This window comes from Mobula birostris, chromosome 23 (genome assembly GCF_030028105.1).
Source record: "Mobula birostris isolate sMobBir1 chromosome 23, sMobBir1.hap1, whole genome shotgun sequence".
Classification (NCBI taxonomy): Eukaryota; Metazoa; Chordata; class Chondrichthyes; order Myliobatiformes; family Myliobatidae; genus Mobula; species Mobula birostris.
Window position 1 is genome coordinate 57,253,410 of NC_092392.1, and position 27,423 is coordinate 57,280,832.

Consider the following 27,423-nt stretch of genomic DNA (forward strand, 5'->3'; position numbering starts at 1 on the left):
TGTAGTTTTTCTATGGTTTCTATGGTCACCTGGCTCAGAATTTTTATGTTCCTGTGGCCACAGGTTGTCTAGAAGTACTTTTTGAAGGTTAGCCATTACGTGAAAAGTGGTAGCAAACTCCCACAAAATCCTTTCTTTTGCAATGTTGTTTGGGTGCAATTTGTCCTCAATGTAGTACATGAAAGGTGAAGGAGACAGACTTCATGAAAAGTCCATTATGGAATAGTTAAGCAGGTTGAACCCATGCTTATAGGATTTTATAAGAATGAAAAGTAATTTTCATATACATGATGTGGCTCCAAGATTGGGCCTTAGGCTATGCATCATGCAGTGAGCAACTATCACTCCCCAAAGCCTGTCCACTATGCAAAACTCACGTTAGCAGTGTGATGTAACTCCCTCCACCCACGTGGATGAGTGCAGCTTCAACAACACACAACAAGCTCAACACCTTCTTGCAGCTGCCACTGAGTAGGAGGTACAGACGTCCGAAGTCCCAGACCATCAGGTTCAAGAGCGGCATACTTCCCCTCAACAATTCAATTCTTGAACCAACCAGCACAACCCTAGTTTCACAACGCCATGGCCCTTTGATCACTTCGAACTAAAATGGACTTTCTGTTCTAATTGTGTTCTTTATTGTAAAAATTATGTATAATTTGTGTTTTTTTCACACGAATGTGTATCTGGTGTGATGTGCCTGTGGTGCTGCTGCAGATAAGTTTTTCATTACGCCTGTGCATACATGTACCTGTGCACGATAAAAAATTTGACTTTAACCATGCACGACATGGCGACCTGATTGACAGGTCCATTCAGTCCATCTCCGCCACAGTAACGGCACTGCGTATAACCATCGACACGGCGTGCAGCCACAATTCACCAAGACTCCTAAGGCAGCACCTTCCAACCTCATGACCTCTACCAGCTATAAAGGACCAGGACAGCATATGGAAATTACTCTCCTGACCTGGAAATATATTGCCTTCCTTCACAGTCACTGGGTCAGAATCCCCTCTTAGCCATGTTGTAGGTGTACCCCATGCTTCACGGACTGCAGTGGTTCAAGAAGGCAGCTCACCACCACTTTTTCAAGGGCAACCAGGGATCAGCAATACAGCCAGACTTTCGCAGGGCTTCTACCTGAAATGCTGACAATTCCATTCCCTCTAAAGACGCTGCTCGATCTGTCGAGTTCTTCCAGCAGAGTTTGTTGCTCCAGATTCCAGCATCTGCAGACTCTCGTTTCTCCATGGCAATTAGACACCGGCTCAATCCCTTGGATCATTAATTACTGAAACATATAAGATTTGGAGGTGGTTTGATACGGAGTAGATTTTTTTCCCCTTATGTGGTGCAAATGCTCAAGCATCCAGGCGGGAGGGGAGAATAGGCTACTCAGCCCGGTACAATCTCCTGTACCGTGGGATAGCATAGCTACCTTCAGACAACGGCAGTGCCCGCACAACGAAGAGGGGCAGGGGGTGAGTATTTAGAACCCCAAAACATTCTTTTCGAGGAACACAGTGAGTAGAGCTGCATCTCTAGGGAGGTTGACCTTTTGGGTCTAAACCTTGCATGGCTACTAGAGTGGAAGGGGGATAGCCATGTAAAGAGGAGGCAAGGAGTAAGGCATAAACCAGAGGTGATGGGTGGACTGAGGAGGAATGGGCAGATTGTGCTGTTATTAGGACAGAGGGTGGAGAGTAGAAGGCATCATGAGAGAGAGGAGGGCATCTGGGAGGGACAAGACAAGATGAGGGCATCGGGAGTGTGAGATGAGGGAGGAGGGTATTGGCGGGTATCAGAAGTATGAAGAGAAGTCATTAGGAGGGCATCAGGAGTGAGAAGGGTGGGCGGTAGGGCTGAGGGTGGAGATGGGAGGTAGTTTGCTGCTCCCAGCTCCATCATCTGCAGCCCTCTTTACGAACCGCGATGTGAGCCCCGGCTCCCTCCCGAGGAGCGCGCACCGTCCTTGCGAGAACCGTTTCGGTGGGACGTTCGAGTACCCCCTCGCCGCCCCCCTCCCTCATCATCTATCCGTGGCACTGCAGGGTGGGGATTGCCCCTTAATGTTCTCCATATTTGTACGGACTCTCCTCCGTCGGACTCAGTCACCCCTCCCCTCTCTCCTCAGAAGCGTGTCACCCACCGTTTGGCGCGGCCGCGAACCATGGGGAAGGACGGGGAAGGAGGCGGCGCAGCGACCGCCGCCCAGGTGGAGAGCGGTGGGAAGAAGGAGGGGAAGGGGAAAGGGAAGAAGGGGAAGGAGGGAGCTGACCGGCGGGACGACCCGCACAAGTGCTGCGGTTGCCGCTTCCCTCTCCTCATCGCCGCCCTACAACTGCTTTTGGCCATTGCAATCATCGTGGTCGCTTTCATCATGAGGAGCATCAGCTCCTCCCTGCTGCTCAGAGACACTCCTTACTGGGCCGGCATCATTGTGAGTACAGTATTCTGGCTTTTAAATCTCTGCGGGCAGTCCTTTCTTCTTTTGCAATCTTGCCGCAGGGACTGACAGTATTTGCACGGGTCGCTAACTAGGCGAGATTGCTGAACCGTGCAGGCTTGCACGCTTAACTGAGCGAGGGGCGTTTGTCCAAATTTACAGTAACTTCCAAGTCGAGTTTATCGTCATAATGCAAAAGTACGGCGAGGTACAGGCGCGGTACAAAACTTGCTTGTAGTGGCATCAGACACGGGTAGGTACAGGCAACATGCATAATACATATTATTATATTATAATTGTGCATAAATGAAACAAGATAGTGAAGAAAAAGAGTAAGATCTTGGCGCAAAAAAAGAAGAGACAGATACAAGTCCATTGTGGTTCAAGAGGTGGTCCTTAGTGATCGATTGCTCTGTTACTGAGGTAGTGATTAGGGTTGTGCAGGTTGGATGCAAAAACTTGGTAGTTGCAGGAAAGTAGTTATTCCTAAATCTGGTGATGTGGGACTTAAGGCTTCTGTACCTCCTGCCTGCTCATTGTCCTTTGTCAATACTCGGAAACCTAATGTGAGGTTTGTTGTTACACAGTGGCTTTTGACAATCTCTTGATAGACACACGGCTGCACTGTGAGTGGAATATAGAAGGGTGGAAAATAGAAGGGTGGAAAATATCAATACGCCAAAGGTAGTGTGGGCATCACTTTGAACAAGAGAAATGCGTCATGGTTCACGCCAGAGGAGAGAGTTTCTCAGAGTGTGTACACCTGTACCTTACTTTCAACCACTTTTCAAACATCCTTTCTTAGGCACTTTCACCTGCTTTTTGTAGTTAAAAGAAACAAAGGCAGCCATATCTCATCATGCTTCAAATAAATTATGGCTTCCTTTCCCCCAAAAGTTTTGAAAGCAAACGATATTGAAAAATGGAGAAGCAAGAGCCTGCAGGGATGTCTTGCATTGACTGTTGCTGTGTAAAGGAACAAGGACATGCAAATTGCCCTTAAAATGCATAGAACCGTGATTTTTCCCAGCAAAATGTCAGTGCAGCTTCTGCAATTATTTTACATGCATTAAGCTAAAGTCACTCTGATTCAGCAGTTATTTATAACCAAATATACTGTATTGCATGCGTAGGGGTAATATAGATTGCCTTTGCAATTAGACATGTCCATGCATTTCAACATTAGTGTGGCAAGTTTGAATGTGCAGTTTTCATTATGAATGTGAGTTTTGAATTTAAAATATGACTTCACAATGAGAAGGGAGCTATATTTGCATGGGTTAGTGCAATTTCTAAGTTTACTTTCTGTGAAGATTCAGAGCAGCTTGTGATTGAGCCCATGAGAGGAAATGTTACTCTGGATTGGGTGTTTGGTAATGAACCAGATCTGACTAGCTTAAAGTAAAGGAACCCTTTGGAAGCGGTGATCATAATACAATAGAATTTATCCTGCAGTTTTAGAGAGAGAAGCTAAAGTCAGATGTATCAGTATTACAGTTGAGAGAACAGATTAATAGAGGTATGAGAGAGGAGCTGGCCAAAGTTGATTGGAAGGGGACACTAGCAGGGATGATGGCAGAACAGCAATGGCCGGAGCTTCTAGGGACAATTTGGAAGGTGCAGGATAGATACATCCCAAAGAAGAAGTATTCTAAAGACAGAATGATGCAACTGTGGCTGATGAGGGAAAAGCAAACTTGATAGGCTGATTGGTCTAATTCTGCTCCTACCTTTTATGGTCTTATTCACTTGCTCCTGGCTAGCCGGGAGCGTTTATCGCCAGTGATAATATTAGTAACCATTATACACCTCTTCCGGTAATAATATCCATTGTTTTTTTTTAGTGATTTTAACACTAAGTAGGCCCTACTAGCCCTTTGAGCCACAACACCCAGCAACCCCTGACAAACCCTATTAACCTTAATCTAATCACAGGACAATTTGCAATGACCAATTAACCTGTCCTGTACTTCTTTGAACTGTGGGAGGAAACCAGAGCACCCAGGGAAAACCTATGCATCCCATCGGGAGGATGTAGAGAGACTCCTCATAGGAGGTCAATGGAATTGAACTCCGAAGTCCGGAATGCTGTAAGAGTGTCACACAAGCCTCTACGCCACCGTGCCACCCCAAAGTCAATGGGAAATTGAATACTTTAAATATCAAAGCTCTGAGCTCCTCATAAGTTAAGATGTAACATTTGGTCACCGAAAGCAAATGGAGACAGATTTAGTTTGTTGTTCTGATTTTGCAAAGCAATTAATCACAGATTTGTTATTGTCATTTATGCCTATAGTTGAGCTCTCTCTGTCTAATTAGACTATTACACAGTAGAGTAGTGAGTAGTCTGTGATCCAGTTAATCCTGTTGCTGATCAACTGGCTGGAGTGTTCATTCTTGCTTCAGCAGTGTGGGGTACCCACTTGTTTCAAGCAGGCTTCAGTTATACCAGTGCCTAAGAAGAACATGGTAAGCTGCCTCAATGACTATTGACCAGTAGCACTTTTATCCAAGTGATGAAGTGCTTTGAGAGGCTGGTGATGAAACATGTTAACTCTTGCCTGAGAAGTGACTTGGATCCAATCCAATTTGTCCACCAGAGCAACAGGTCCACAGCAGGTGCCACCCCTTGGCTCTTCACTCAAACCTGGAACATCTCAACAGCAAAAATGCATACATCAGGATGCTCTTTACCAACTATAGTTCAGAATTCAATACCATCATTCCTTCAAAACTAACCAATAAGCTCTAAGACCATGGCCTCAATACCTTCTTGTACAACTGGATCCTAGATTTCCTCATTTGCAGACACTGGTCAGTTAAGGTTGGCAATACCATCTCCTCCACGATCTCCATCAGCACAGGAGTACCACAAGGCTGTGTACTTAGTCCCCTCTGCTCTACTCGATTTACACTTGTGACTGTGCGGCTAAGCACAGTTCCAATGCCATATTCAAGTTTGCTGATGACACCACTGTCATAGGCTGAATCAATGGTGGTGTTAAATCAGCATTTGGGAGGGATATTGAAAATCTGGCTGAGTGGTACCACAACAACAACCTCTTCCTCAATGTCAGCAAGACCGAGGGAGTTGGTTATTGGCTTCAGGAGGAGGAGACCAGAGGTCCATGAGCCAGTCCTCACTGGGGGATCAGAGGTGGATAGGGTCAGCAGCTTTAATTTTCTCTGTGTTATTTTGGAGGACCTGGGCCCAGCATGTAATTGCAATTATGAAGAAAACACAGCAGTACCTCTACTTCCTTAGGAGTTTGAGATGATTTAGCATGACATCTAAAACTTTGACAAACTTCTATAGATGTTCTATAGCGGAGAGTATATTGACTGGCTGCGTCACAGCCTGGTATTGAAACACCAATGCCCTCTAACAGAAGATCTTACAAAAAAGTAGTGCATATGGCCCAGTCCATCATGGGTAAAGCTCACCCTGCCATTGAGCACCTCTGCATGAAACGCTATCACAAGAAATCAGCATCCATCATCAGGGATCCCCACTAGCTGGGACATGCTCTCTTCTCGCTGGGAGAAGATACAGAAGCCTCAGGCCTCAGGACTCTCACAACAAGGTTCAGGAACAGTTATTACCCCTCAACCATCAGGCTGTTGAATCAAAAGAGATAACTTCATTTGCCTCATCATTGAAATGGTCCCACAACCTATGAGCTTGCTTATTATTATTATTTCTCTCATTTTGTATTTGCACAGTTTATTGTCTTTTGTAAATTGGTTGAACACCATAGTTGGTGCGGTCTTTCATTGATGATGTTGTGATTATTATTCTATTTCGGATTTATTGAGCATGTCTGCAAGAAAACGAATCTCACAGTTATATATGTAGTTTGATAATAGATTTGCTTTGAACTTTTTGAACTTTGTTACCTCACAGCTGCACTAACCTGGGGTCTCTAGTTCTGCCCACAACCCACAATGTTCACATTTAGAGCTATTTATCATACGCATGACAAAACATAGGGTGAAGTGTGACATATGCGTTAACGACCAACACAACCTAGCGGTGTGCTGGGGGACGCCAGCAAGTGTCCCACACATTCCAGCACTAACATAGTTTGCCCACAATGTTCGGCAGAGCAACACAGAACACAACAAGCTACAAAACAACAGCAGCAAAATAAGCCCCTTCCAACTGCATGTCAGGCCTCCAGTATCTAGTCTCCAGGCTTTGGTCACCGGTCTTTGACTTCCGGACTTCTGATTGACCTTTGGGCTTTGATCTTCGGTATCAATTCCTGGACAAATCAATGATGGGACCCTGAACTCCAGGCTCAAACTTCAGGTGTGCTGACTGACCAGCCCTTGTGTCTCCTGCTCACCTTCTCTACCTTTATCAATGTGTTTTGTTACATCCTCACAGAATTCAGTCAGGCTCATAAGGCACGACCTGCCCTTGATAAAGCCATGCTGACTATGCCTAATCAAATTATGTCTCTCCAAATGCTCATAATTCCTGCCTCTCAGGATCTTCTCCAACAATTTGCTCACCACTGAATTCAGACTCACTAGTCTATAATTTCCTGGGTTCTCTCCACTCCCTTTCTTGAACAGGTTAACAACATTGCAACCCTCCAATCCTCTGGTACTTCTCCCATCCCTATTGATGACACAAAGAGCATCGCCAGAGGCTCAGCAATCTCCTCCCTCGCTTCCCACAGTAGCCTGGAGTATATCTTAACTGGTCCTAGTGACTTATCTAACTTGATGCTTTTCAAAAGCTCCAGCACATCCTCTTTCTTAACGTCTGTACACTTAGTCTGATTTATGTCATCACCACAATTGCTAAGATCCTTTTCACTGGTGAATACTGAAGCAAAATATTTATTAAGTACCTCTGCTACCTCCTCCGGCTCCATGCACACGTTTCCACTATCGCACCTGATTGGTCCTATTCTCACACGGCTCATCCTCTTGCTCCTCACATTCTTGTAGAATGCCTTGGGGTTTTCCTTAATCCTGCTCACCAAGGCCTTCTCATGGCCCCATCTGGCTCTCCTGATTCCATTCTTAAAGCTCTTTCCTAGGAACCTTGTAATTTTCTAGAGCTATAACAGTACCTAGTTGTTTGAACCTTTCGTAAGCTTTTCTTTTCTTCTTACCTAGATTTTCTACATCCTTTGTATACCATGGTTTTTTTACCCTACCATCCTTTCCCTGCCTGAATGGAACATACCTATGCAGAACTCCATGTAAACGTTCCCTGAACATTTGCCACGTTTCTGCCATGCATTTCCCTGAGAAATTCTGTTCTCAATCTGTGCTCCCAAGTTCATGCCTAATAGCATCATATTCCCCCCTACCCCAATTAAATGTTTTCCAAAATTGTCTCCTCCTATGCCTCTCCAGTGCTATGGTGAAGGAGATAGATTTGTGGTCACTACTTCCAAAAGGCTCTCCCATGAAGAGATCTGACACCTGACCAGGTTCATTTCCCAATATCAGATCAAGTACAGCCTCTCCTCCTGTAGGCTTATCTCCATATTGTGTCAGAAAACCTTCCTGAACACACCTAACAAACTCCACCCCATCTAAGCCCCTTGCACTAAGGAGATGCCAATCAATATTAGGAAAGTTAAAATCTCCCATCACAACAACAGAAAATGTAGATTTACAAAATTATGAGGGGCATAGGTAGGACAGATGGAGCTTTTTTCCCAGGGCGGGAGAGTCTAGAACTAGACACATGATTAAGGTGAGAGGGAGAAATTTAAAGGAGACCTGAGGGTTAAGTTTTCCACACAGAGTACTGAGTACTGAGTGGCTGTCAGTTCCATATCACTTGCCCACGGTGAAGCTCTCTCTGTAACTTTTATAGACCTTTACTATGACTTGATAAATTTAAGGAGAGGAACAGTAAAAAGAAGCAAGGGTGAGGAGACATTGTAGTGGAATAATTATGATTATAATTGCCAGTACGGAAAAGCCGGACACTGTCAAAATGCTGAGACCAAATCTTAAACCGTAAGGCTGTAAGATATCGGAGCAGAATTGCGCTATTCGGCCCATCGAGTTTGCTCTGCCATTTCATTATGGCGGATCTAATTTTCCTCTCAGCGTCAATCTCCTGCCTTCTCCCCATAGCCCTTCATGCCCTGACCAGTCAAGAATCTATCAACCTCTGCCTTGAATATACATAAAGACTTGGCCTCCACAGCTGCCTGTGGCAAAGAATTCCACAGATTCACCACTCAAAGAAATTCCTCCTCATCTCTGTTCTAAAAGGATACCTCTATTCTGAGGCTGTATCCTCTGGTCTGTGCACGTGGCCAAGTGGTTAAGGCATTGGACTGGTGACCTGAAGGTTGTGAGTTCGAGCCCCAGCCGAGGCAACGTGTTGTGTCCTTGAGCAAGACAATTAATCACACATTGCCCTGCGATGACACTGGTGCCAAGCTGTATGGGTCTTAATGCCCTTCCCTTGGACAACATTGGTGTTGGAGAGGGGAGACTTGCAGCATGGGCAACTGCTGGTCTTCCATATAACGTGCCTGCGCCCTGGAGAGTGAAGACTTTCCAGGCGCAAATCCATGGTCTCGCAAGACTAACAGCTGCCTTAAATAATCCTCTGGTCTTAGACTCTCCCACCATAGGAAACATCCTCTCCACATCCACTCTATCAAGGCCTTACACCATTCAATGAGGTCATCCCTCATTCTTCTGAATTCCAGTGAGTACAAATCTTCATAAATTATTTGAGATTTTATACAAAATCTTCACTCTGCAGAGAGTGGTAAGGACAGGAAGCAATGGTGATTCATCTAGATATATCCAACAGGAATTAGGTGGAGGAGAAAGGTAGGGGTAGAAGGATATCTGAGTGGATTAGGCAGTCAGAAGAGATTTGTGTACATCTCACACCAGTTGACTGTTTCCATGAAGTGGATTCAGTGTCATTCCTCATTGCAAGTGGGGTAGTTCGACCACAGTTCAGTGAGTTTAAGTGAGCTATACAAAACCTTCAGTATTCTCTTCGGTATTCACCAATGAGAGGGAACTTGATGATGGTCAGGACAATATGAGTGAGGTTGATGTTCTGGAGCATGTTGATATTAAGGGAGAGGAGGTGTTGGAGTTGTTAAAATATATTAGGACGGATAAGTCCCCGGGGCCTGACGGAATATTCCCCAGGCTGCTCCACGAGGCGAGGGAAGAGATTGCTGAGTGGCTGGCTAGGATCTTTATGTCCTCGTTGTCCATGGGAATGGTACCAGAGGACTGGAGGGAGGCAAATGTTGTCCCTTTGTTCAAAAAAGGTAGTAGGGATAGTCCGGGTAATTATAGACCAGTGAGCCTTACGTCTGTGGTGGGAAAGCTGTTGGAAAAGATTCTTAGAGATAGGATCTATGGGCATTTAGAGAATCATGGTCTGATCAGGGACAGTCAGCATAGCTTTGTGAAGGGCAGATCGTGTCCAACAAGCCTGATAGAGTTCTTTGAGGAGGTGACCAGGCATATAGATGAGAGTAGTTCATTGGATGTGATCTACATGGACTTTAGTAAGGCATTTGACAAGGTTCCACATGGTAGACTTATTTAGAAAGTCAGAAGGCATGGGATCCAGGGAAGTTTGGCCAGGTGAATTCAGAATTGGCTTGCCTGCAGAAGGCAGAGGGTCGTGATGGAGGGAGTACATTTAGATTGGAGGGTTGTGATTAGTGGTGCCCCACAAGGATCTGTTCTGGGACCTCTACTTTTCGTGATTTTTATTAACGACCTGGATGTGGGGGTAGAAGGGTGGGTTGGCAAGTTTGCAAACGACACAAAGGTTGGTGGTGTTGTAGATAGTGTAGGGGATTGTCGAAGATTGCAGAGAGACATTGATAGGATGCAGAAGTGGGCTGACAAGTGGCAGATGGAGTTCAACCCGGAGAAGTGTGAGGTGGTACACTTTGGAAGGACAAACTCCAAGGTAGAGTACAAAGTAAATGGCAGGATATTTGGCAGTGTGGAGGAGCAGAGGGATCTGGGGGTACATGTCCACAGATCCCTGACAGTTGCCTCACAGGTAGATAGGGTAGTTAAGAAAGCTTATGGGGTGTTAGCTTTCATAAGTCGAGGGATAGAGTTAAAGAGTCGCAATGTAATGGTGCAGCTCTATAAAACTCTGGTTAGGCCACACTTGGAGTACTGTGTCCAGTTCTGGTCACCTCACTATAGGAAGGATGTGGAAGCATTGGAAAGGGTACAGAGGAGATTTGCTAGGACACTGCCTGGTTTAGAGAGTATGGATTATGATCAGAGATTAAGGGAGTTAGGGCTTTATTCTTTGGAGAGAAGGAGGATGAGAGGAGACATGATAGAGGTGTATAAGATAATAAGAAGAATAGATAGAGTGGATAGCCAGCGCCTCTTCCCCAGGGCACCACTGCTCAATACAAGAGGACATGGCTTTAAGGTAAGGGGTGGGAAGTTCAAGGGGGATATTAGAGGAAGTTTTTTCACTCAGAGAGTGGTTGGTGCGTGGAATGCACTGCCTGAGTCAGTGGTGGAGGCAGATACACTAGTGAAGTTTAAGAGACTACTGGACAGGTATATGGAGGAATTTAAGGTGGGGGGTTATATGGGAGGCAGGGTTTGAGGGTCGGCACAACATTGTGGGCCGAAGGGCCTGTAATGTGCTATACTATTCTATGTTCTATGTTCTAAAACCTAAGCAAAATTTGTCTGTTGTGGTACAGGGACAGTAGTGAATACAGATTGTGTACATTTGTTTATGAATTGTAGAAATTCACACTAGTGATCTTTTTATGGGCAATGTGAATTCCAATATTTGCATTGATTCAGCTAAACCAAAATTAGCACATGGGTGGATTAATATTTAATTAAATATGTCTGTACTGGCTAGCTCAATGACACAGTGACTCCTTTGGGATTGTAGATGGAATACTTACAAACGTACTGTATTTATTGTGTTTTTTTAAAAATATATTTACCTTATTACATTTTTCTTTGTGCTGCATTAGGTTTGGAGTAACAGTTTTTTCATTCTCCTTTATGCTTGTGCGCTGGAAAATGATGTTAAACAATCTTGAATTTTGAATAGATGTAGGGAACTCTGCACCTGTTAGCTTAGCGGTAGTGATGGGAAGGATAACTCAAGGGTATAATTGAGAAACACCTAAAAACTGCAAATATGGCAAAAAGCTGATTTCAGAATGAAATATTTAACAAAAAACAAAGAATTATACTTACAGGGAAAAATGTCCAACTGTTGAATCTTTCGCAAAAAGCTGAACTGACAGAGGTCTTTCTGATCATGACAGTGTTTTGGTGGGTCAACATGGGTGACCTTCCCACTTAATATAAGATGGTGACCATCACATCCACTGGGAATTCCACAGAAACATCCTGACCCAGGGAGGTGAGGATGAGGAATTGGCTGTAAAAAAGAGTAGTTGTGGTAGATTTTGTTGTAACTGTTAGTTTTCTGAAGACTGGATAGGCTGGAGATGCTGGAATGGCAGGTAAGCCAATGGAGATCTTGGGAAAGATTTGAGTGGAGCCTGGATCTTTTAGATGGATATCTGTGCTGTAGGTTTGATGTAAAATGATGCCATTTAGTGTCACAATAATGAAATCAATAGGAAAAGTCCATCTTAGTGCATTATGGATCAGCAGAAAAGGTAGAAAGTAATCCCGAACAAGAGTGCCTCCTGTCCTTAGATGCCCTTCTGCACTGAGTTAAGGATATTAATGGCCTTCTCATTAGTCAATGTTGAGAAATCCTTGGATTAATATTACACTGGAACAGAGAGACCAAATCCTATCAGTATGAGGGAGTGGAGCAAAGTCTCTGAGAAGGAAAGTATGACTGAAGCAACATAGAAGTGTCGTCTTTGTCACAGATCTAATCTGTGGTCTAGAATTTGGCACGTGTGATTTACTGAATCAACCACAAATAGTTTATACTTGATATCCATATAATAAAGATTAGTGATCATCCTCTAATAGTTAAATTTAGTAATAAGGAATGCAAAATTGGCCTGTTAATGTTACAATATAAACATAATATCTCACTGTAAGCATATTGGTTCTGTAACAGAAGAGAGCATTTATTTTATACTGTCTGTAATGATAATGCAGACATTCCCTTCCATTGTTCAAAATATTCTGTTTTCTTAACTCACGAAAGGCTTGGCTATGTCTTTGGAAACACACAGCACAGAAACAGGCTGTACAGTCCACCTTGTTCATACCAACCACGCTGCCCACCTGTGCTAATCCCTGCTTTGGCACATATCACTTTATACTTTTTCTGTACAAGTACCTATCCAAATGCATTTTAAACATTGTTCAAAAAGTTTAGAGTAATTTTTTAAATCAAAGTACGTACATATTACCATATACAACCCTCAGATTAATTTTCTTGTGGGCATACTCAATAAATCCATCATAGAAGCAACGAAAGACCGTAAGAATAACAACCAGTGTGTAAAATACAACTGTGCAAATACAAAAAAGAAGAAACAATCATAATAAATATCAAGAACATGAGATAAAGAGTTTTGAAAGTGAGTCCATAGGTTGTGGGAACATTTCAATGATGGGGCAAGTGAAGTTGAGTGAAGTTATCCCCTTTGGTTCAAGAGTCTGATGGTTGTCGGGTAATAAATGTTCCTGAACCTGGTGGTGTGAGTCCTGAGGCTGCTGTATCTTCTTCCTGATGGCAGCAGTGAGAAGAGATCATGATCTGGGTGGTGGTGGGTTTCTGATGATGGGTGCTGCTTTCCTGCGACAATGCTTCATGTAGGTGTCCCCAATCATGAGGAGACCTTTACCCATGATGGACTGGCCTGTATCTACTACTTCTTATAGGATTTTCCGTTCAAGGGCATTGGTGTTTCTATACCAGGATTTGATGCAGCCAGCTAATATTCTTTCCATCACACATCTATAGAAATTTGGTGAAGTTTTAGTTGTCGTGCCAAATCCTTCGCAAACTCCTAAGGAAGTAGAAAGGTTGTCGTGCTTTCTTCGTAATTGCTCTTACGTGTTGTGACAGGGACTGTCTTGCAAAATTACAACAATGAGGAATTTTAACACTGATGGTAAAATGCAAAAAGATTAGCTTTATTTGTCACAGGTACATCGAAAGGTACAGTGATACAGTGATAGCTGCTTAACAAGCTACGAGCTCATGGTATTACAGGAAAGATTCTGGCATGGATAAGAGAGTGGTGGATTGGCAGGTGGCAAACAATGGGAATAGAGGAAGCCTTTTCTCACTGGCTGCCGGTGACCAGTGGTATTCCACAGGGATCTGTGTAGGGACCAATTCTTCTTATGTTATATGGCAGTGATTTGGATGATGGAATTGATGGCTTTGTTGCAAACTTTGCAGACAATATGAAGCTAGATGGAGGGGCAGTTTGCTTTGAAGAAATGGAGAGGCTACAGAAGGACAGAGAGATTAGGAGAATGAGCAAAGAAATGGCAGATGGAATACAGTGTTGGGAAGTGTATGGTCATGCACTTTGGTAGAAGAAATAGAGGGTTGACTATTTTCTAAATGGAGAGAAAATACAGAAAAACAGTAGTGTAAAGGAACTTGGGAGTCCTTGTGCAAGATTCCCTAAAGGTTTATTTGCAGGTTGAGTCTGTGGCGAGGAGGGCAAATGCAATGTTAGCATTTTAAGAAGACTAGAATAAAAAAGCAGGGATGAAATGTTGAGACTTTATAAAGCACTGGTGAGGCCTCACTTGGAGTATTGTGAGCAGTTTTGGGCCCCTTATCTCAGAAAGGATGAGCTGAAACTGGAGAGGGTTCAAAAGAGATTCACGAAAATGATTCCAGGATTGAATGGCTTGTCATATGAAGAGTGTTTGATGGCTCTGGGCCTATATTCACCAGAATTGAGAAGAGTGAGGGGTGACCTCAATGAAACCTATCAAATGGTGAAAGGCCTTGATAGAGTGAATGTGGAGAGGGTGTTTTCTATGATGGGAGAGTCTAAGACTAGAGGACACAGCCTCAGAAAAGAGGGGTGTCCTTTTAGAATGGAGATGAGGAGGAATTTCTTTGGCCAGAGAGTGGTGAATCTGTAGAATTCTTTGCCACAGGCAGCTGTGGAGGCCAAGTCCTTAGGTGTAAGGCAGAGGTTGACAGATTCTTGGTCAGGGCATGAAGGGCTGTGGGGAGAAGGCAGGAGATTGGGGCTGAGAGGAAAGTTGGATCAGCTGTGATGTAATGGCAGAGCAGACTCGATGGGCCAAATGGCCTAATTCTGCTCCTATATCGTATGGTCTTATGGAAATGCACTATTTGATGACAAATCGAATCAGTGAGGGTTGTGCTGGGCTGCTCACAATTATTGCCTTCCTTCTCGTCCCAATATAGCATGCTCACAACTCACTAATCTGTATGTCTTTGGAATGTGGGAAGAAAGCAGAGCACCTGGTGAATACCCATGTTTCAGAACATAAAAACTCCTTTCAGCAGCTGTAATCGGTGGTCACTGGTGCTGTAAAGCAACGTGGTAATCGCTACACTACCGTGCTGTCCTGCCAAAAAGTTAGTGGAAGTATCTGTTTCCACTGTTTTTTGGGCAGCTACCACCCTCTGTGTGAGAGATGTACCTAGGGTTGCCAGCTGTCCCGTATTAGCTGGGACATCTCGTATATTGGGCTAAATTGGTTTGTTCCGTACAGGACCGCCCTTGTCCTGTATCTCCCCTGCTAAGGTAGAGCGTTCCTATGAAACCGTTCGTAAGCCGAAATGGCGTAAAGCGCAGAAGCAATTACCATTAATTTATATGGGAAAAATTTTTGAGCGTTCTCAGACCCAAAAAATAACCTACCAAATCATGACAATAACACATAAAACCTAAAATAACACTAACATATAGTAAAAGCAGGAATGATATGATAAATACATAGCCTATATAAAGTAGAAATAATGTATGTACAGTGTATCAGAATCGGGAAGATTAAGCCAAAACCAATTTGTAGAAAAAAGTCGGCATGTACCCGTATGCGCACGTCACGCGTGAGCACACAGGTGCCCGTGCAAGGCTTTGTGGTCATGGTAGTCTTTCTCGGGGTAAACACAAGTGTCCCGTATTTGACTGCTACTTTTGTCCCTTATTTGGGAGTGAGAAAGTTGGCAACCCTAGATGTACCCTTTAATCTTATTTAAATATCTCACCCTTCACTGTAAACCAGTGCCATCTAGTTCTAGGTTCCAGCCCTGGGGTAAAGGACTCTGCCCATCGATTCTATCTATGCCCCTCAAAAATTTGTAAAGTTCTACGGGGTCACCCCTCAACCTCCCATGCTCCAGTAGGAATTGATACAGCTTCTCCACTGTCTCCTAACTACACACAGTTCTCCACTCTAGGCAACATCCCGATGAACCCCTTCTGCACCTCTCTATTGTCACCACATCCTTCCTGCGGTGTGGCAACCAGAGCTGTACTCAGTACTCCAGCTGCAGTCCACCCAACATTTTGTGCTTCTGCACCAGAACAGGCCAACTCTTGTACTCATTACCTTGGTCCACAAAGGCATAGCATACCAAATAACTTTCTCACTGTACACTCCACCTGTGTTGCTACTTTCAGGGACTTTGACCTGCACCCCAAGGTCTCTCTGTACATCAGTGTTCTTAAGGTCCTCACTATGCCCTACCAGAATTTGACCTCTTAAAGTACAATACCTCACACTTATCTGGATTAAACAGGTCACTTCTCAGGGCCAGTGTCCTTCAAGGGAAAATTAGAATTTATTATTCTTGAATGTACCAAGGTCCAGTAAAAACCTTGGCTTGCATACTGTTCAGACAGATCAGATCGTTGCAATGAGGTAGAACAAGGTAAAGCAATAACAGAATGTGGAATGAAGTGCCAAGCCTGCAGATAAGATACAGTGCAAGTAAACAGTAAGGTGCAAGATCATAATGAGGTAGATTGAGAGGCCAAGAATCCAATGTGTACTAGTGGACCATTCAATAGTTTGCGGTAGCTTAACGGTTACAGTAATGCTATTACAGTGCCTGCTGTATGATCGGAGTTCAGTTCCCGACATTGTCTGAAAGGAGTTTGTACATTCTGCCCATGACCATGTGGGATTCCTCAAGGCATTCCAGTTTTCTCCCACATTCCAAAGATGTACAGGTTAGGTTTAGTGAGTTGTGGGCATACTATTGTGGTGCTGGAAGCATGGCAACACTTGTAGGCTGCCCAGCACAATCCACGCTGATATGATTTGATGCAAAGACTTGTAGGCTGCCCAGCACAATCCACGCTGATTTGATTTGATGCAAACACTTGCAGGCTGCCCAGCACAATCCACGCTGATTTGATTTGATGCAAACACTTGCGGGCTGCCCAGCACAGTCCACGCTGATTTGATTTGACCCAAGTGACACATTTCACTGTATGTTCCATTGTACATGTGACAGGAAAGCTCATCTTTGTTTCTTTCTTATAACAGGAGCAATAATGAATTTCTTCCACTGCAGTCTGACTTCCTTCAACTTCCTTCCTAACTTTTTTTTAATCACAATGGTTGAGCAGCAAAATCAAACTTACCGAGTTGGCGAGTGTCAGTGATTGTAAGGCAATAAGGCTTTGAGAGCATGAATGCACTTTAAACTGAAGTTTAACAGGAAAAAATAGATTCACAAAACAGCTGCGAAACAACTGTGTGGTGAGTCTGTGCCAACACCCATTTGTATTAAACCCTATGCTAGCATGGAGTGCGAAGTCCCTACCAACATCTCAAGGACATCCAGCATGGGTAATAAATACCATTCCCACTAGTGACGCCCACGTCCTGAGAATGAATATTAAACTGTTTACAATCATCTTGCACTATTTCCTTCCATATGGTTGCGGATGTTTCCTTCTCAGCTCTCTTAGTTTTGAAAAGCAGTTCTCTTTGCCAATAGTTTGGAAGCTTGAAAGAGGAGGTTTATGGGTTTGGCATTTTATAACTTCAGCCAGGAAGGCATCACTTGCATTCACTTTTAACATTCTTTGTCAGGGGCCTCACAAAGGGAATTCCAGTGTACGTACACAAGAGAACCCAATGAATTCAAATCTAGAATCCCAATGGATTCTAGAGATCCAAAGGAAAACAATAACCAATCTTCATTTTACAAGAGTGATTATAGATTTGAATTTGAATGATTCTGGCCTCCGTGTTGTACGTCACTGGAACTTCCATCTGCTTTTCCTTTGGATGGATTGCTTTGGATACTGCCTGTTAGTCATAACAACCAATCTATGTGAATGTCAAACAGATTCAAAAGCTACCACAAACCCATCTTGCTATAAGGATGCACTTAAACCAACACAGAACTTTCTACAGAAAGATCATAAATCAAATTTCATTTAATAACACTCTCATTACATTGTAGAAAGTGAGTTTGCTGTAGATCAGTACTTTATAAATAAAGTTTTTCCAGTCTACAGAATGGAAACTGGGTACATATTTGACACACAGAACATTAATTCAGGAAGGACTATTTAATGCCATTTATTAAGGAACATTGCACTTAAAAAAGTAGACTGTCTAAAAATTTCACATACTAATCTTTATTTTCCAGATCTGCTTGACTGCATTGCTTGGACTTTATATGTACTGCATCATATACGAAGTCGATGAGCAGACGGTTCGGCAGTTTATAGTAAAGGTAATTGATGAATGACGTGTTAATGGAATCAAATCAACTAATCAGTATGTGGTCATGGCTCATTGACAAAAGTTACCTGGGCGTGATAGCTGCCCACTTCCGACACTAACCAATTTCTCAGTCTTACCCCTTCACTCAACTGGTGTTTGGTTAATAAGATAAAAACTAGTTGCCATATCACATTCTCATTGGAGTTTTCCCAGTAAGGTACTAACTTTATAACATATGCTTGCCAGGTTACCATCATGAATCACACACATAGATTCTACAGCTGTGAAACTCTGTTGAACAGTTTTAAAAATATTAATGAAGCATTCCATGATATCAGTCACACTGCTAGCTGATTGAACATCACTGCTGAGAAAATAAAGAGTAACTAAATGAATCCCGGCAATAGAATTATTTGTTTTATCACATAACAATTTATCTATTTAATTTCTGTGAACACTGTAAAGAACTGGTTAATATCACACTGACGGATTATCACAACATGTATTTCCCTGAAACCATTGAGCATAAATGTATTAAACAAGGTGGCCAAATTTCTTGTATGAAGTTCCACCATGACATTAGTGTCATTAATTAAATGTAAATAATTGTATTAGAATATGGTAAGGATGGGTTAAATGGGACATTGTGGTTCATGTGATGAGGTAAATTTAAATTCAATCTCTGAATTGGCCTTTGCCATTCTTGTGGTGGGACTTGCTGTGGAAAGTGTCTGGAGTCTGCCTCCCTACAACATTAAGTATGTGTGGGTGTATATTTCACTTCTATTTTCTATTAATTTGTTTCCAGCCCTTCAAAACAATAAGCAAATGCAATGCTCTTAGGCACATGGATGTGCAGAGAATGGAGGGATAAGAAAGGACTAGTTAGGTCACCTTGAATATTACATAGAAAAATAGGTGCAGGAGTAGGCCATTTGGCCCTTCGAGCCTGCACCGCCATTTATTATGATCATGGCTGATTATCCAACTCAGAACCCTGCACCAGCCTTCCCTCCATACCCCCTGATCCCCGTAGCCACAAGGGCCATATCTAACTCCCTCTTAAATATAGCCAATGAACTGGCCTCAACTGTTTCCTGTGGCAGAGAATTCCACAGATTCACCACTCTCTGTGTGAAGAAGTTTTTCCTAATCTGGGTCCTAAAAGACTTCCCCTTTATCCTCAAACTGTGACCCCTCGTTCTGGACTTCCCCAACATCGGGAACAATCTTCCTGCATCTAGCCTGTCCAATCCCTTTAGGATTTTATACGTTTCAATCAGATCCCCCCTCAATCTTCTAAATTCCAACGAGTACAAGCCCAGTTCATCCAGTCTTTCTTCATATGAAAGTCCTGCCATCCCAGGAATCAATCTGGTGAACCTTCTTTGTACTCCCTCTATGGCAAGGATGTCTTTCCTCAGATTAGGGGACCAAAACTGCACACAATACTCCAGGTGTGGTCTCACCAAGGCCTTGTACAACTGCAGTAGTACCTCCCTGCTCCTGTACTTGAATCCTCTCGCTATAAATGCCAGCATACCATTCGCCTTTTTCACCGCCTGCTGTACCTGCATGCCCACTTTCAATGACTGGTGTATAATGACACTCAGGTCTCATTGCACCTCCCCTTTTCCTAATCGGCCACCATTCAGATAATAATCTGTTTTCCTATTTTTACCACCAAAGTGGATAACTTCACATTTATCCACATTAAATTGCATCTGCCATGAATTTGCCCACTCACCCAACCTATCCAAGTCACCTTGCATCCTCTTAGCATCCTCCTCACAGTTAACACTGCCGCCCAGCTTCGTGTCATCCGCAAACTTGGAGATACTGCATTTAATTCCCTCATCCAAGTCATTAATATATATTGTAAACAACTGGGGTCCCAGCACTGAGCCTTGCGGTACCCTACTAGTCACCGCCTGCCATTCTGAAAAGGTCCCATTTATTCCCACTCTTGCTTCCTGTCTGCTAACCAATTCTCTATCCACATCAATACCTTACCCCCAATACCATGTGCTTTAAGTTTGCACACTAATCTTCTGTGTGGGACCTTGTCAAAAGCCTTTTGAAAATCCAAATATACCACATCCACTGGTTCTCCCCTATCCACTCTACTAGTTACATCCTCAAAAAATTCTATGAGATTTGTCAGACATAATTTTCCTTTCACAAATCCATGCTGACTTTGTCTGATGATTTCACGCTTTCCAAATGTGCTGTTATCACATCTTTGATAACTGACTCCAGCAGTTTCCCCACCACCGACGTTAGGCTAACCGGTCTATAGTTCCCCGGTTTCTCTCCTCCTCCTTTTTTAAAAAGTGGGGTTGCATTAGCCACCCTCCAATCCTCAGGAACTAGTCCAGAATCTAACGGGTTTTGAAAAATTATCACTAATGCATCCACTATTTCTTGGGCTACTTCCTTAAGCACTCTGAGATGCAGACCATCTGGCCCTGGGGATTTATCTGCCTTTAATCCCTTCAATTTACCCAACACCACTTCCCTACTAACATGTATTTCGCTCAGTTCCTCCATCTCACTGGACCCTCTGTCCCCTACTATTTCTGGAAGATTATTTATGTCCTCCTTAGTGAAGACAGAACCAAAGTAATTATTCAATTGGTCTGCCATGTCCTTGCTCCCCATAATCAATTCACCTGTTTCTGTCTGTAGGGGACCTACATTTGTCTTTACCAGTCTTTTCCTTTTTACATATCTATAAAAGCTTTTACAGTCAGTTTTTATGTTCCCTGCCAGTTTTCTCTCATAATCTTTTTTCCCCTTCTTAATTAAGCCCTTTGCCCTCCTCTGCTGAACTCTGAATTTCTCCCAGTCCTCAGGTGTGCCACTTTTTCTGGCTAATTTGTATGCTTCTTCTTTGGAATTGATACTATCCCTAATTTCTCTTGTCAGCCACGGGTGCACTACCTTCCTTGATTTATTCTTTTGCCAAACTGGGATGAACAATTGTTGTAGTTCATCCATGCAATCCTTCAATGCTTGCCATTGCATATCCACCGTCAATCATTTAAGTGTCATTTGCCAGTCTATCTTAGCTAATTCACGTCTCATACCTTCAAAGTTACCCCTCTTTAAGTTCAGAACCTTTGTTTCTGAATTAACTATGTCACTCTCCATCTTAATGAAGAATTCCACCATATTATGGTCACTCTTACCCAAGGGGCCTCTCACGACAAGATTGCTAATTAACCCTTCCTCATTGCTCAAAACCCAGTCCAGAATAGCCTGCTCTCTAGTTGGTTCCTTGACATGTTGGTTCAAAAAACCATCCCGCATACATTCCAAGAAATCCTCTTCCTCAGCACCTTTACCAATTTGGTTCACCCAATCTACATGTAGATTGAAGTCACCCATTATAACTGCTGTTCCTTTATTGCACGCATTTCTAATTTCCTGTTTAATATCATCTCCGACCTCACTACTACTGTTAGGTGGCCTGTACACAGCTCCCACCAGCGTTTTCTGCCCCTTAGTGTTACGCAGCTCTACCCATATCGATTCCACATCTTCCCGGCTTATGTCCTTCCTTTCTATTGAGTTTATCTCCTCTCTAACCAGCAACGCCACCCCACCTCCTTTTCTTTCATGTCTATCCCTCCTGAATATTGAATATCCCTGAACGTTGAGCTCCCATTCTTGGTCACCCTGGAGCCATGTCTCTGTGATCCTAACTATATCATAATCATTAATAACAATCTGCACTTTCAATTCATCCACCTTGTTACGAATGCTCCTTGCATTGACACACAAAGCCTTCAGGCGCTCTTTTACAACTCTCTTAGCCCTTATACAATTATGTTGAAAAGTGGCCCTTTTTGATGCTTGCCCTGGATTTGTCAGCCTGCCACTTTTACTTTTCTCCTTACTACTTTTTGCTTCTACCCTCACTTTACACCCCTCTTTCTCTCTGCACTGGTTCCCATCCCCCTGTGGTGAACTAACCTGCTCTCGCCTAGCCCCTTTAATTTGATTCCCACCCCCCAACCATTCTAGTTTAAAGTCACCTCAGTAGCCCTCGCTAATCTCCCTGTCAGGATATTGGTCCCCCTAGGATTCAAGTGTAACCCGTCCTTTTTGTACAGGTCACGCCTGCGCCAAAAGAGGTCCCAATGATCCAAAAACTTGAATCCCTGCCTCCTGCTCCAATCCCTCAGCCACGCATTTATCCTCCATCTCATCGCATTCCTACTCTCACTGTCGCGTGGCACAGGCAGTAATCCCGAGATTACTACCTTTGCGGTCCTTTTTCTCAACTCCCTTCCTAGCTCCCTATATTCTCCTTTCAGGACCTCTTCCCTTTTCCTACCTATGTCATTGGTACCTATATGTACCACGACCTCTGGCTCCTCACCCTCCCACTTCAGGATATCTTGAACACGATCAGAAATATCCCGATCAGAATATTGAGAACAGTTTTGGGCTCCTCATCTAAGAAAAGATGTGCTGACATTGGAGAGGTTTCAGAGGAGGTTCACAAGGATAATTCTGGGAATGAAAGGGTTATCATACGAGGAACGTTTGATAGTTCAGTGTCTGTACTCACTGAAATGTATAAGGTTGAGGGGAGATCTCATTGAAGCTTTTCAAATGTTGAAAGGCCTAGACAGAGTAGATGTGGAAAGGATGTTTCCCATGGTGGGGGAGTCTAGGACAAGAGGGCACAGCCTCAGGAGAGAGGGGTGTCCATTTAAAACAGAGATGCGGAGAAATTTCTTTAGCCAGAGGGTGGTGAATTTGTGGAATTTATTACCACACACAGCTGTGGAGGCCAGGTCTTTGGGTGTATTTAAGGCAAAGCTTGATAGGTTCTTGAACATGACATCAAAGGTTATGGGGAGAAGGCCGGGGCATGGGGCTGAGGAGGGGAACAAAAGATCAGCCATGATTGAATGGTGGAGCTGACTCGATAGGCCAAATGGCCTAATTCTGCTCACATGTCTTATGGTCTTAATTAGTTTGGCTCAACATTGCAGGCCAAAGGGCCAGTTCCTATGTTCATTACTACTCTATAAGTTGAGTTTGGCTGCAGTTGATAGACTTGATGGACATTGTCCTCTCCCATCACCAACCAAACAGGAACAATGTAACATGGGACTCAGAGAAATTAGAATCAGAAGGAAAACAGGAACTTGACTGAATGACCTTCCAAAAGCTTGATTGACGAAGAAAGATAGGAAAGTAAGTTGTTAAGGGAACATAGGCAATTATAGCCAGGTTAAGTAAGTGGTTGGAGATCTGGCCTCATTATAGGAATGATGTTGAAGCTTTAGAGAGGGTGCAGAGGAGATTTTACCTGGATGTTGCCTGGATTAGACAGCAGGTCTTGTGAAGATAAGTTGAGCGAGCTAGGGCTTTTCTCTTTGGAGCAAAGGACGATGAGAAGTAACTTGTTAGAGATGTACAAGATGATAAGAGACGTAGAGTGGACATTCAGAGACTTTTCCCCAGGGTAGAGATGGCTCATAACAGGGTGCATAATTTTAAGGTGATTGGAGGAAAGTATTGGGGGGGAATATCAGAGGTAAGTTTTTTTTTTACAAAGTGGTATCTGCATGAAACACTCTGCCAGAGGTGGTGGTAGAGGCAGATATATTAGGGACATTTAAGAGACTCTGAGGTAGGCACATTGTTGAAAGAAAAATGGAGGGAAGGGTTGAATTGATCTTGGAGTAGATTAAAGGTCAGCTCAACATGGTGGGCCAAAGAGTGTACTGTGCTGTAGTGTTCCATTTTCTAGTATAATGGGGAAAATGTGAATTGTCCATTTTGGCAAGGAAAAAATAATGAGCTGTAAATTATTTAAATGGCGAGGGATTGCAAAGCTCTAAGATGTAGAGGGATCTAGTATCCTCTATGTCAGGAGTCCCCAACCTTTTGCACACCGTGGACCGGTTTAATATTGACGATATTCTTGCGGATGGTGGGGGGGGGGTGTTCAAGTTCAACAGTGCGTGACAGGGAACGAGGAAAGGTGCAGCTGGCTCATATCGTTTCATATCGCCAAATTGTATCGTTTCCGCACAGCACATGCTGGCGGCCCAATACCGGTCCGCGGCCCAGTGGTTGGGGACCACTGCGCTATGTGAATCATAAAAGGCTAGAATGCAGGTGCAACAAATAATAACGAAGGTCATCAGAATGTCATCACTTATTGTGAGTGGATTTGAGTATAAAACTGGGGGTGTTATTGAAGGCCACTTCAGGAGTGCTGTGTACAATATCAATCTCTATCTTTAAGGAAGGAGGTAAGTACATTGGAAGTAATTCCAAGAAGTTATTCAGAAAGTGTGGATTATCTTGTGAGGAATAGCTAGATAGGCCAGATTTGGAGTTTAGAAGAATGAGTGGTGAGTTGGTTGAAACACAGAAGATGCAGACTGGGCGGGTGTGGAGAGCACATTTCCTGCTGGGAAATCTAGGCCAAAGGGGTCATACATTTAACAGAGAGATGAAAGGAAATTATTTTTCTCAGTATCATGAATCTTTAGATCTCTTTTCTTGAAACAAATTAAAAACACACTGATTACTTTGGAGGCAAAAAAAGGATAACAAGGCCACGATCTTGGTGAATGGCGGAGTTGCTTGTACGGACCTCTAAAGAAATACTTTATTTATTGGTGATGTTTGTAATTTGATATTGTCATCTTATATTTATTTCCACACGTCATCAGGAAATGCCAGGTCGTTGGACGACCTATGGTTGGTATAGAGGTGAAAGCTTCGGCACCTTAGGACATCAAACACGAGATACGGCCCATAAATTGTTTTTTGAAGTGTAAGCACGGTTTTGAAGGGGGTAAAGTAGGTAGCTCATTTGCAAGATTTCACAACCATAAATTGTACAAATAACCTGATAATCTGTTACTTGATGTGACACCAGGGTATGCAGAGAATGGAGGGATATGGACATGGCTGTTGAAAAAGAATACTCTCTGATATAAATCAGGTCTAATATCACTGGCATATGTCATAGAACTTGTTGCCTTGCAGTAACAGTACATTGCAATGCATAATAATAAAAATTACAATTTAAAATAAGAAAAAAAGAAGAAAAGAAAATAGTGATGTAGTGTATATGAGTTCATTGTTCATTCAGAAATCTGAAGGTGGAGGGAAAGAAGCTGTTCCTAAATTGTTGAGACTGTGTCTTCAGGCCCCTGTACCTCCTCCTTGATGGTAGCAATGTGAAGAGGGTAATGGGGGTCCTTAATAATGAATGCCACCTTTTTCAGGCATCGCCTTTTGAAGCTGTCCTCGATGCTGGGAAGGCTAGTACCCATGATAGACCTGGCTGAGTTAACAGCTTTCTGCATCTTTTTCTGATTCTGTGCAGCGGCCTCTTGCAGACGGTGATGCAACCAGTTAGAATGCTCTCCACAGTACATCTGTAGAAATTTGCGAGAGTCCTTGGCGACACACCAAGTATCCACAAAGTCCTAATGAAATATAGCCACCGTCATGCTTTATTTATAATTGCATCAATATGTCGGACCCGTGATGAATCTTCAGAGACGCTGACACGCAGGAACTTGAAACTACTCACCTTTTCCACTGCTGATGCCTCGATGTGTTCCCTCAATTTCCCCTTCCTGAAGTCCACAATCAATTCCTGAGATCTAGCCCTCAGCAGACTACGAATCTCCTGGTTCACCCACGGATTTTGGCTTTGGTTTGTCCGGTATGTTCTCAAAGGCACACACTCAACCATGCAGGTTTAGATGAAGCCAGTGACAAACGTGGCATATTCATTCAGACTCGAAGATCTAATCCCTGAACGTTGTCCAGTCCACTGACTCAAAGCTGTCCTCTGTCTCCCTTGACCATATTACTGAAATCTGAAGTGAAAAATAGGCTGCTGGAGAAACTCCCGTGGCTCAAGCAGCATCTGTGGAGGGAAATGGACAGCAGATGTTTTGGGTTGAGAACATTCATCTATAAGATGAAAGTAGCTTGGTGTTTATATAGACTGTAGAACATTACAGCACAGTACAAAACCTTTAGCTCACATTGTTCAGACCTCTTAACCTGCTCTAAGATCAATCTACTCCTTTCCTCCTCCATAGCCCTCCGTTTTTCTGTCATCCATGTGCCTATCTAAGAACGTTTTAAATGCCCCTAGTGTATCTGCCTCTACCATAGTGTGGTGTTGCATTAACCACCAGACCAGTTTAAGATGTTTTAAGGTCCATACATCTTAGGGTGTGCTGCAGCCTTCAGTTTGACTGTGATGTAGGGGCCTATGTAGTGAGGGCCACATCAGAGTGGGTGGGGAAATTAGAAAATGCGTCAGCTGCAGCAAAGAAACTCCAGTGCAGTTTAAGTTCATGAGATCACCCTCACTGAAAGCCCCGCCCCCTGCGAATGGGCTTAATTAGATTGTCTGACTCATATGCCAGAGTTCACCGGCAACTGTTCTGATGCCAAAAGTCTGCCATTCCCTTCAATGATCCCTGCAAGGTGTCCGCGTGTGCTCATGCACACATCTTTTGCTAACAGCGCACAAAGGAATTTAAACTGTGCACAGAAGATTGGCACCCACTACCTCTTTGGCATGTTAAATATGCTTCACGATCGTACACAGATATCCTTTTCTGGTTTCTGGCACAGACAGTGCTGACCACGTGGAGTTTGCGATGATTTGACTGCAGACTTTACAACAGGCTTAATTATACTGTTTCTATTGAAGAAATTATTGATTCACTATGTCAAATTCCAAAGAAGCAAAGGACATGAAGTGCAAAAGAACTGCGAGTTCATTTAAAGCGGAGTGGCTTAATGAAACAGCAGAAACTGTTACACGGAAAGCTCATGAGGTCAGGAACGTGCAGCCTGTTTCTGTGCAGTATAACTCTATGGAGCTGAACCTTGACATCTTTAATCAATCCAAAATAACTAGGTGTAAAAATCCACCACCATCTGTCCAAGAAATTTTCTGACAAGTATTATTCCTATTCAGAATGAGGGTGGAACACAGAGCATACAATATAACAGGATAGGCCTGTGATGACCTATGATGTTATTCCAAATTAACTAAAGTAGTAATTAACAGGCTAGCTAATCTAATGCTTTCTGCCTCTGCCACGTTCTCACTGACTCTGTGGTTAAGAAGGCATATGGTACATTAGCTTTCATCAATCGTAGGATTGAGTTTAAGAGCCGAGAGGTAATTTTGCAGCTATATTGGACCCTGGTCAGACCCCACTTGGAGTACTATGCCCAGTTCTGGTCACCTCACTACAGGAAGGATGTGGAAACCATAAAAAGGGTGCAGAGGAGATTTACAA

At 43.3% G+C, this 27,423-nt stretch overlaps 1 protein-coding gene across 1 annotated transcript in view; it reads left to right on the plus strand.

Moving 5' to 3' along the window:
• The first annotated feature begins 2,060 nt into the window (after positions 1–2,060).
• sspn (sarcospan (Kras oncogene-associated gene)) overlaps positions 2,061–27,423 on the plus strand; it is a 33,743-nt gene continuing 8,380 nt past the window's right edge. The window contains exons 1-2 of the mRNA XM_072241386.1: positions 2,061–2,443; positions 18,027–18,113. Of these exons, the coding sequence (XP_072097487.1) occupies positions 2,174–2,443; positions 18,027–18,113 (357 nt within the window). The 5' untranslated portion in view covers positions 2,061–2,173. The remainder of the gene's footprint in view (positions 2,444–18,026; positions 18,114–27,423) is intronic.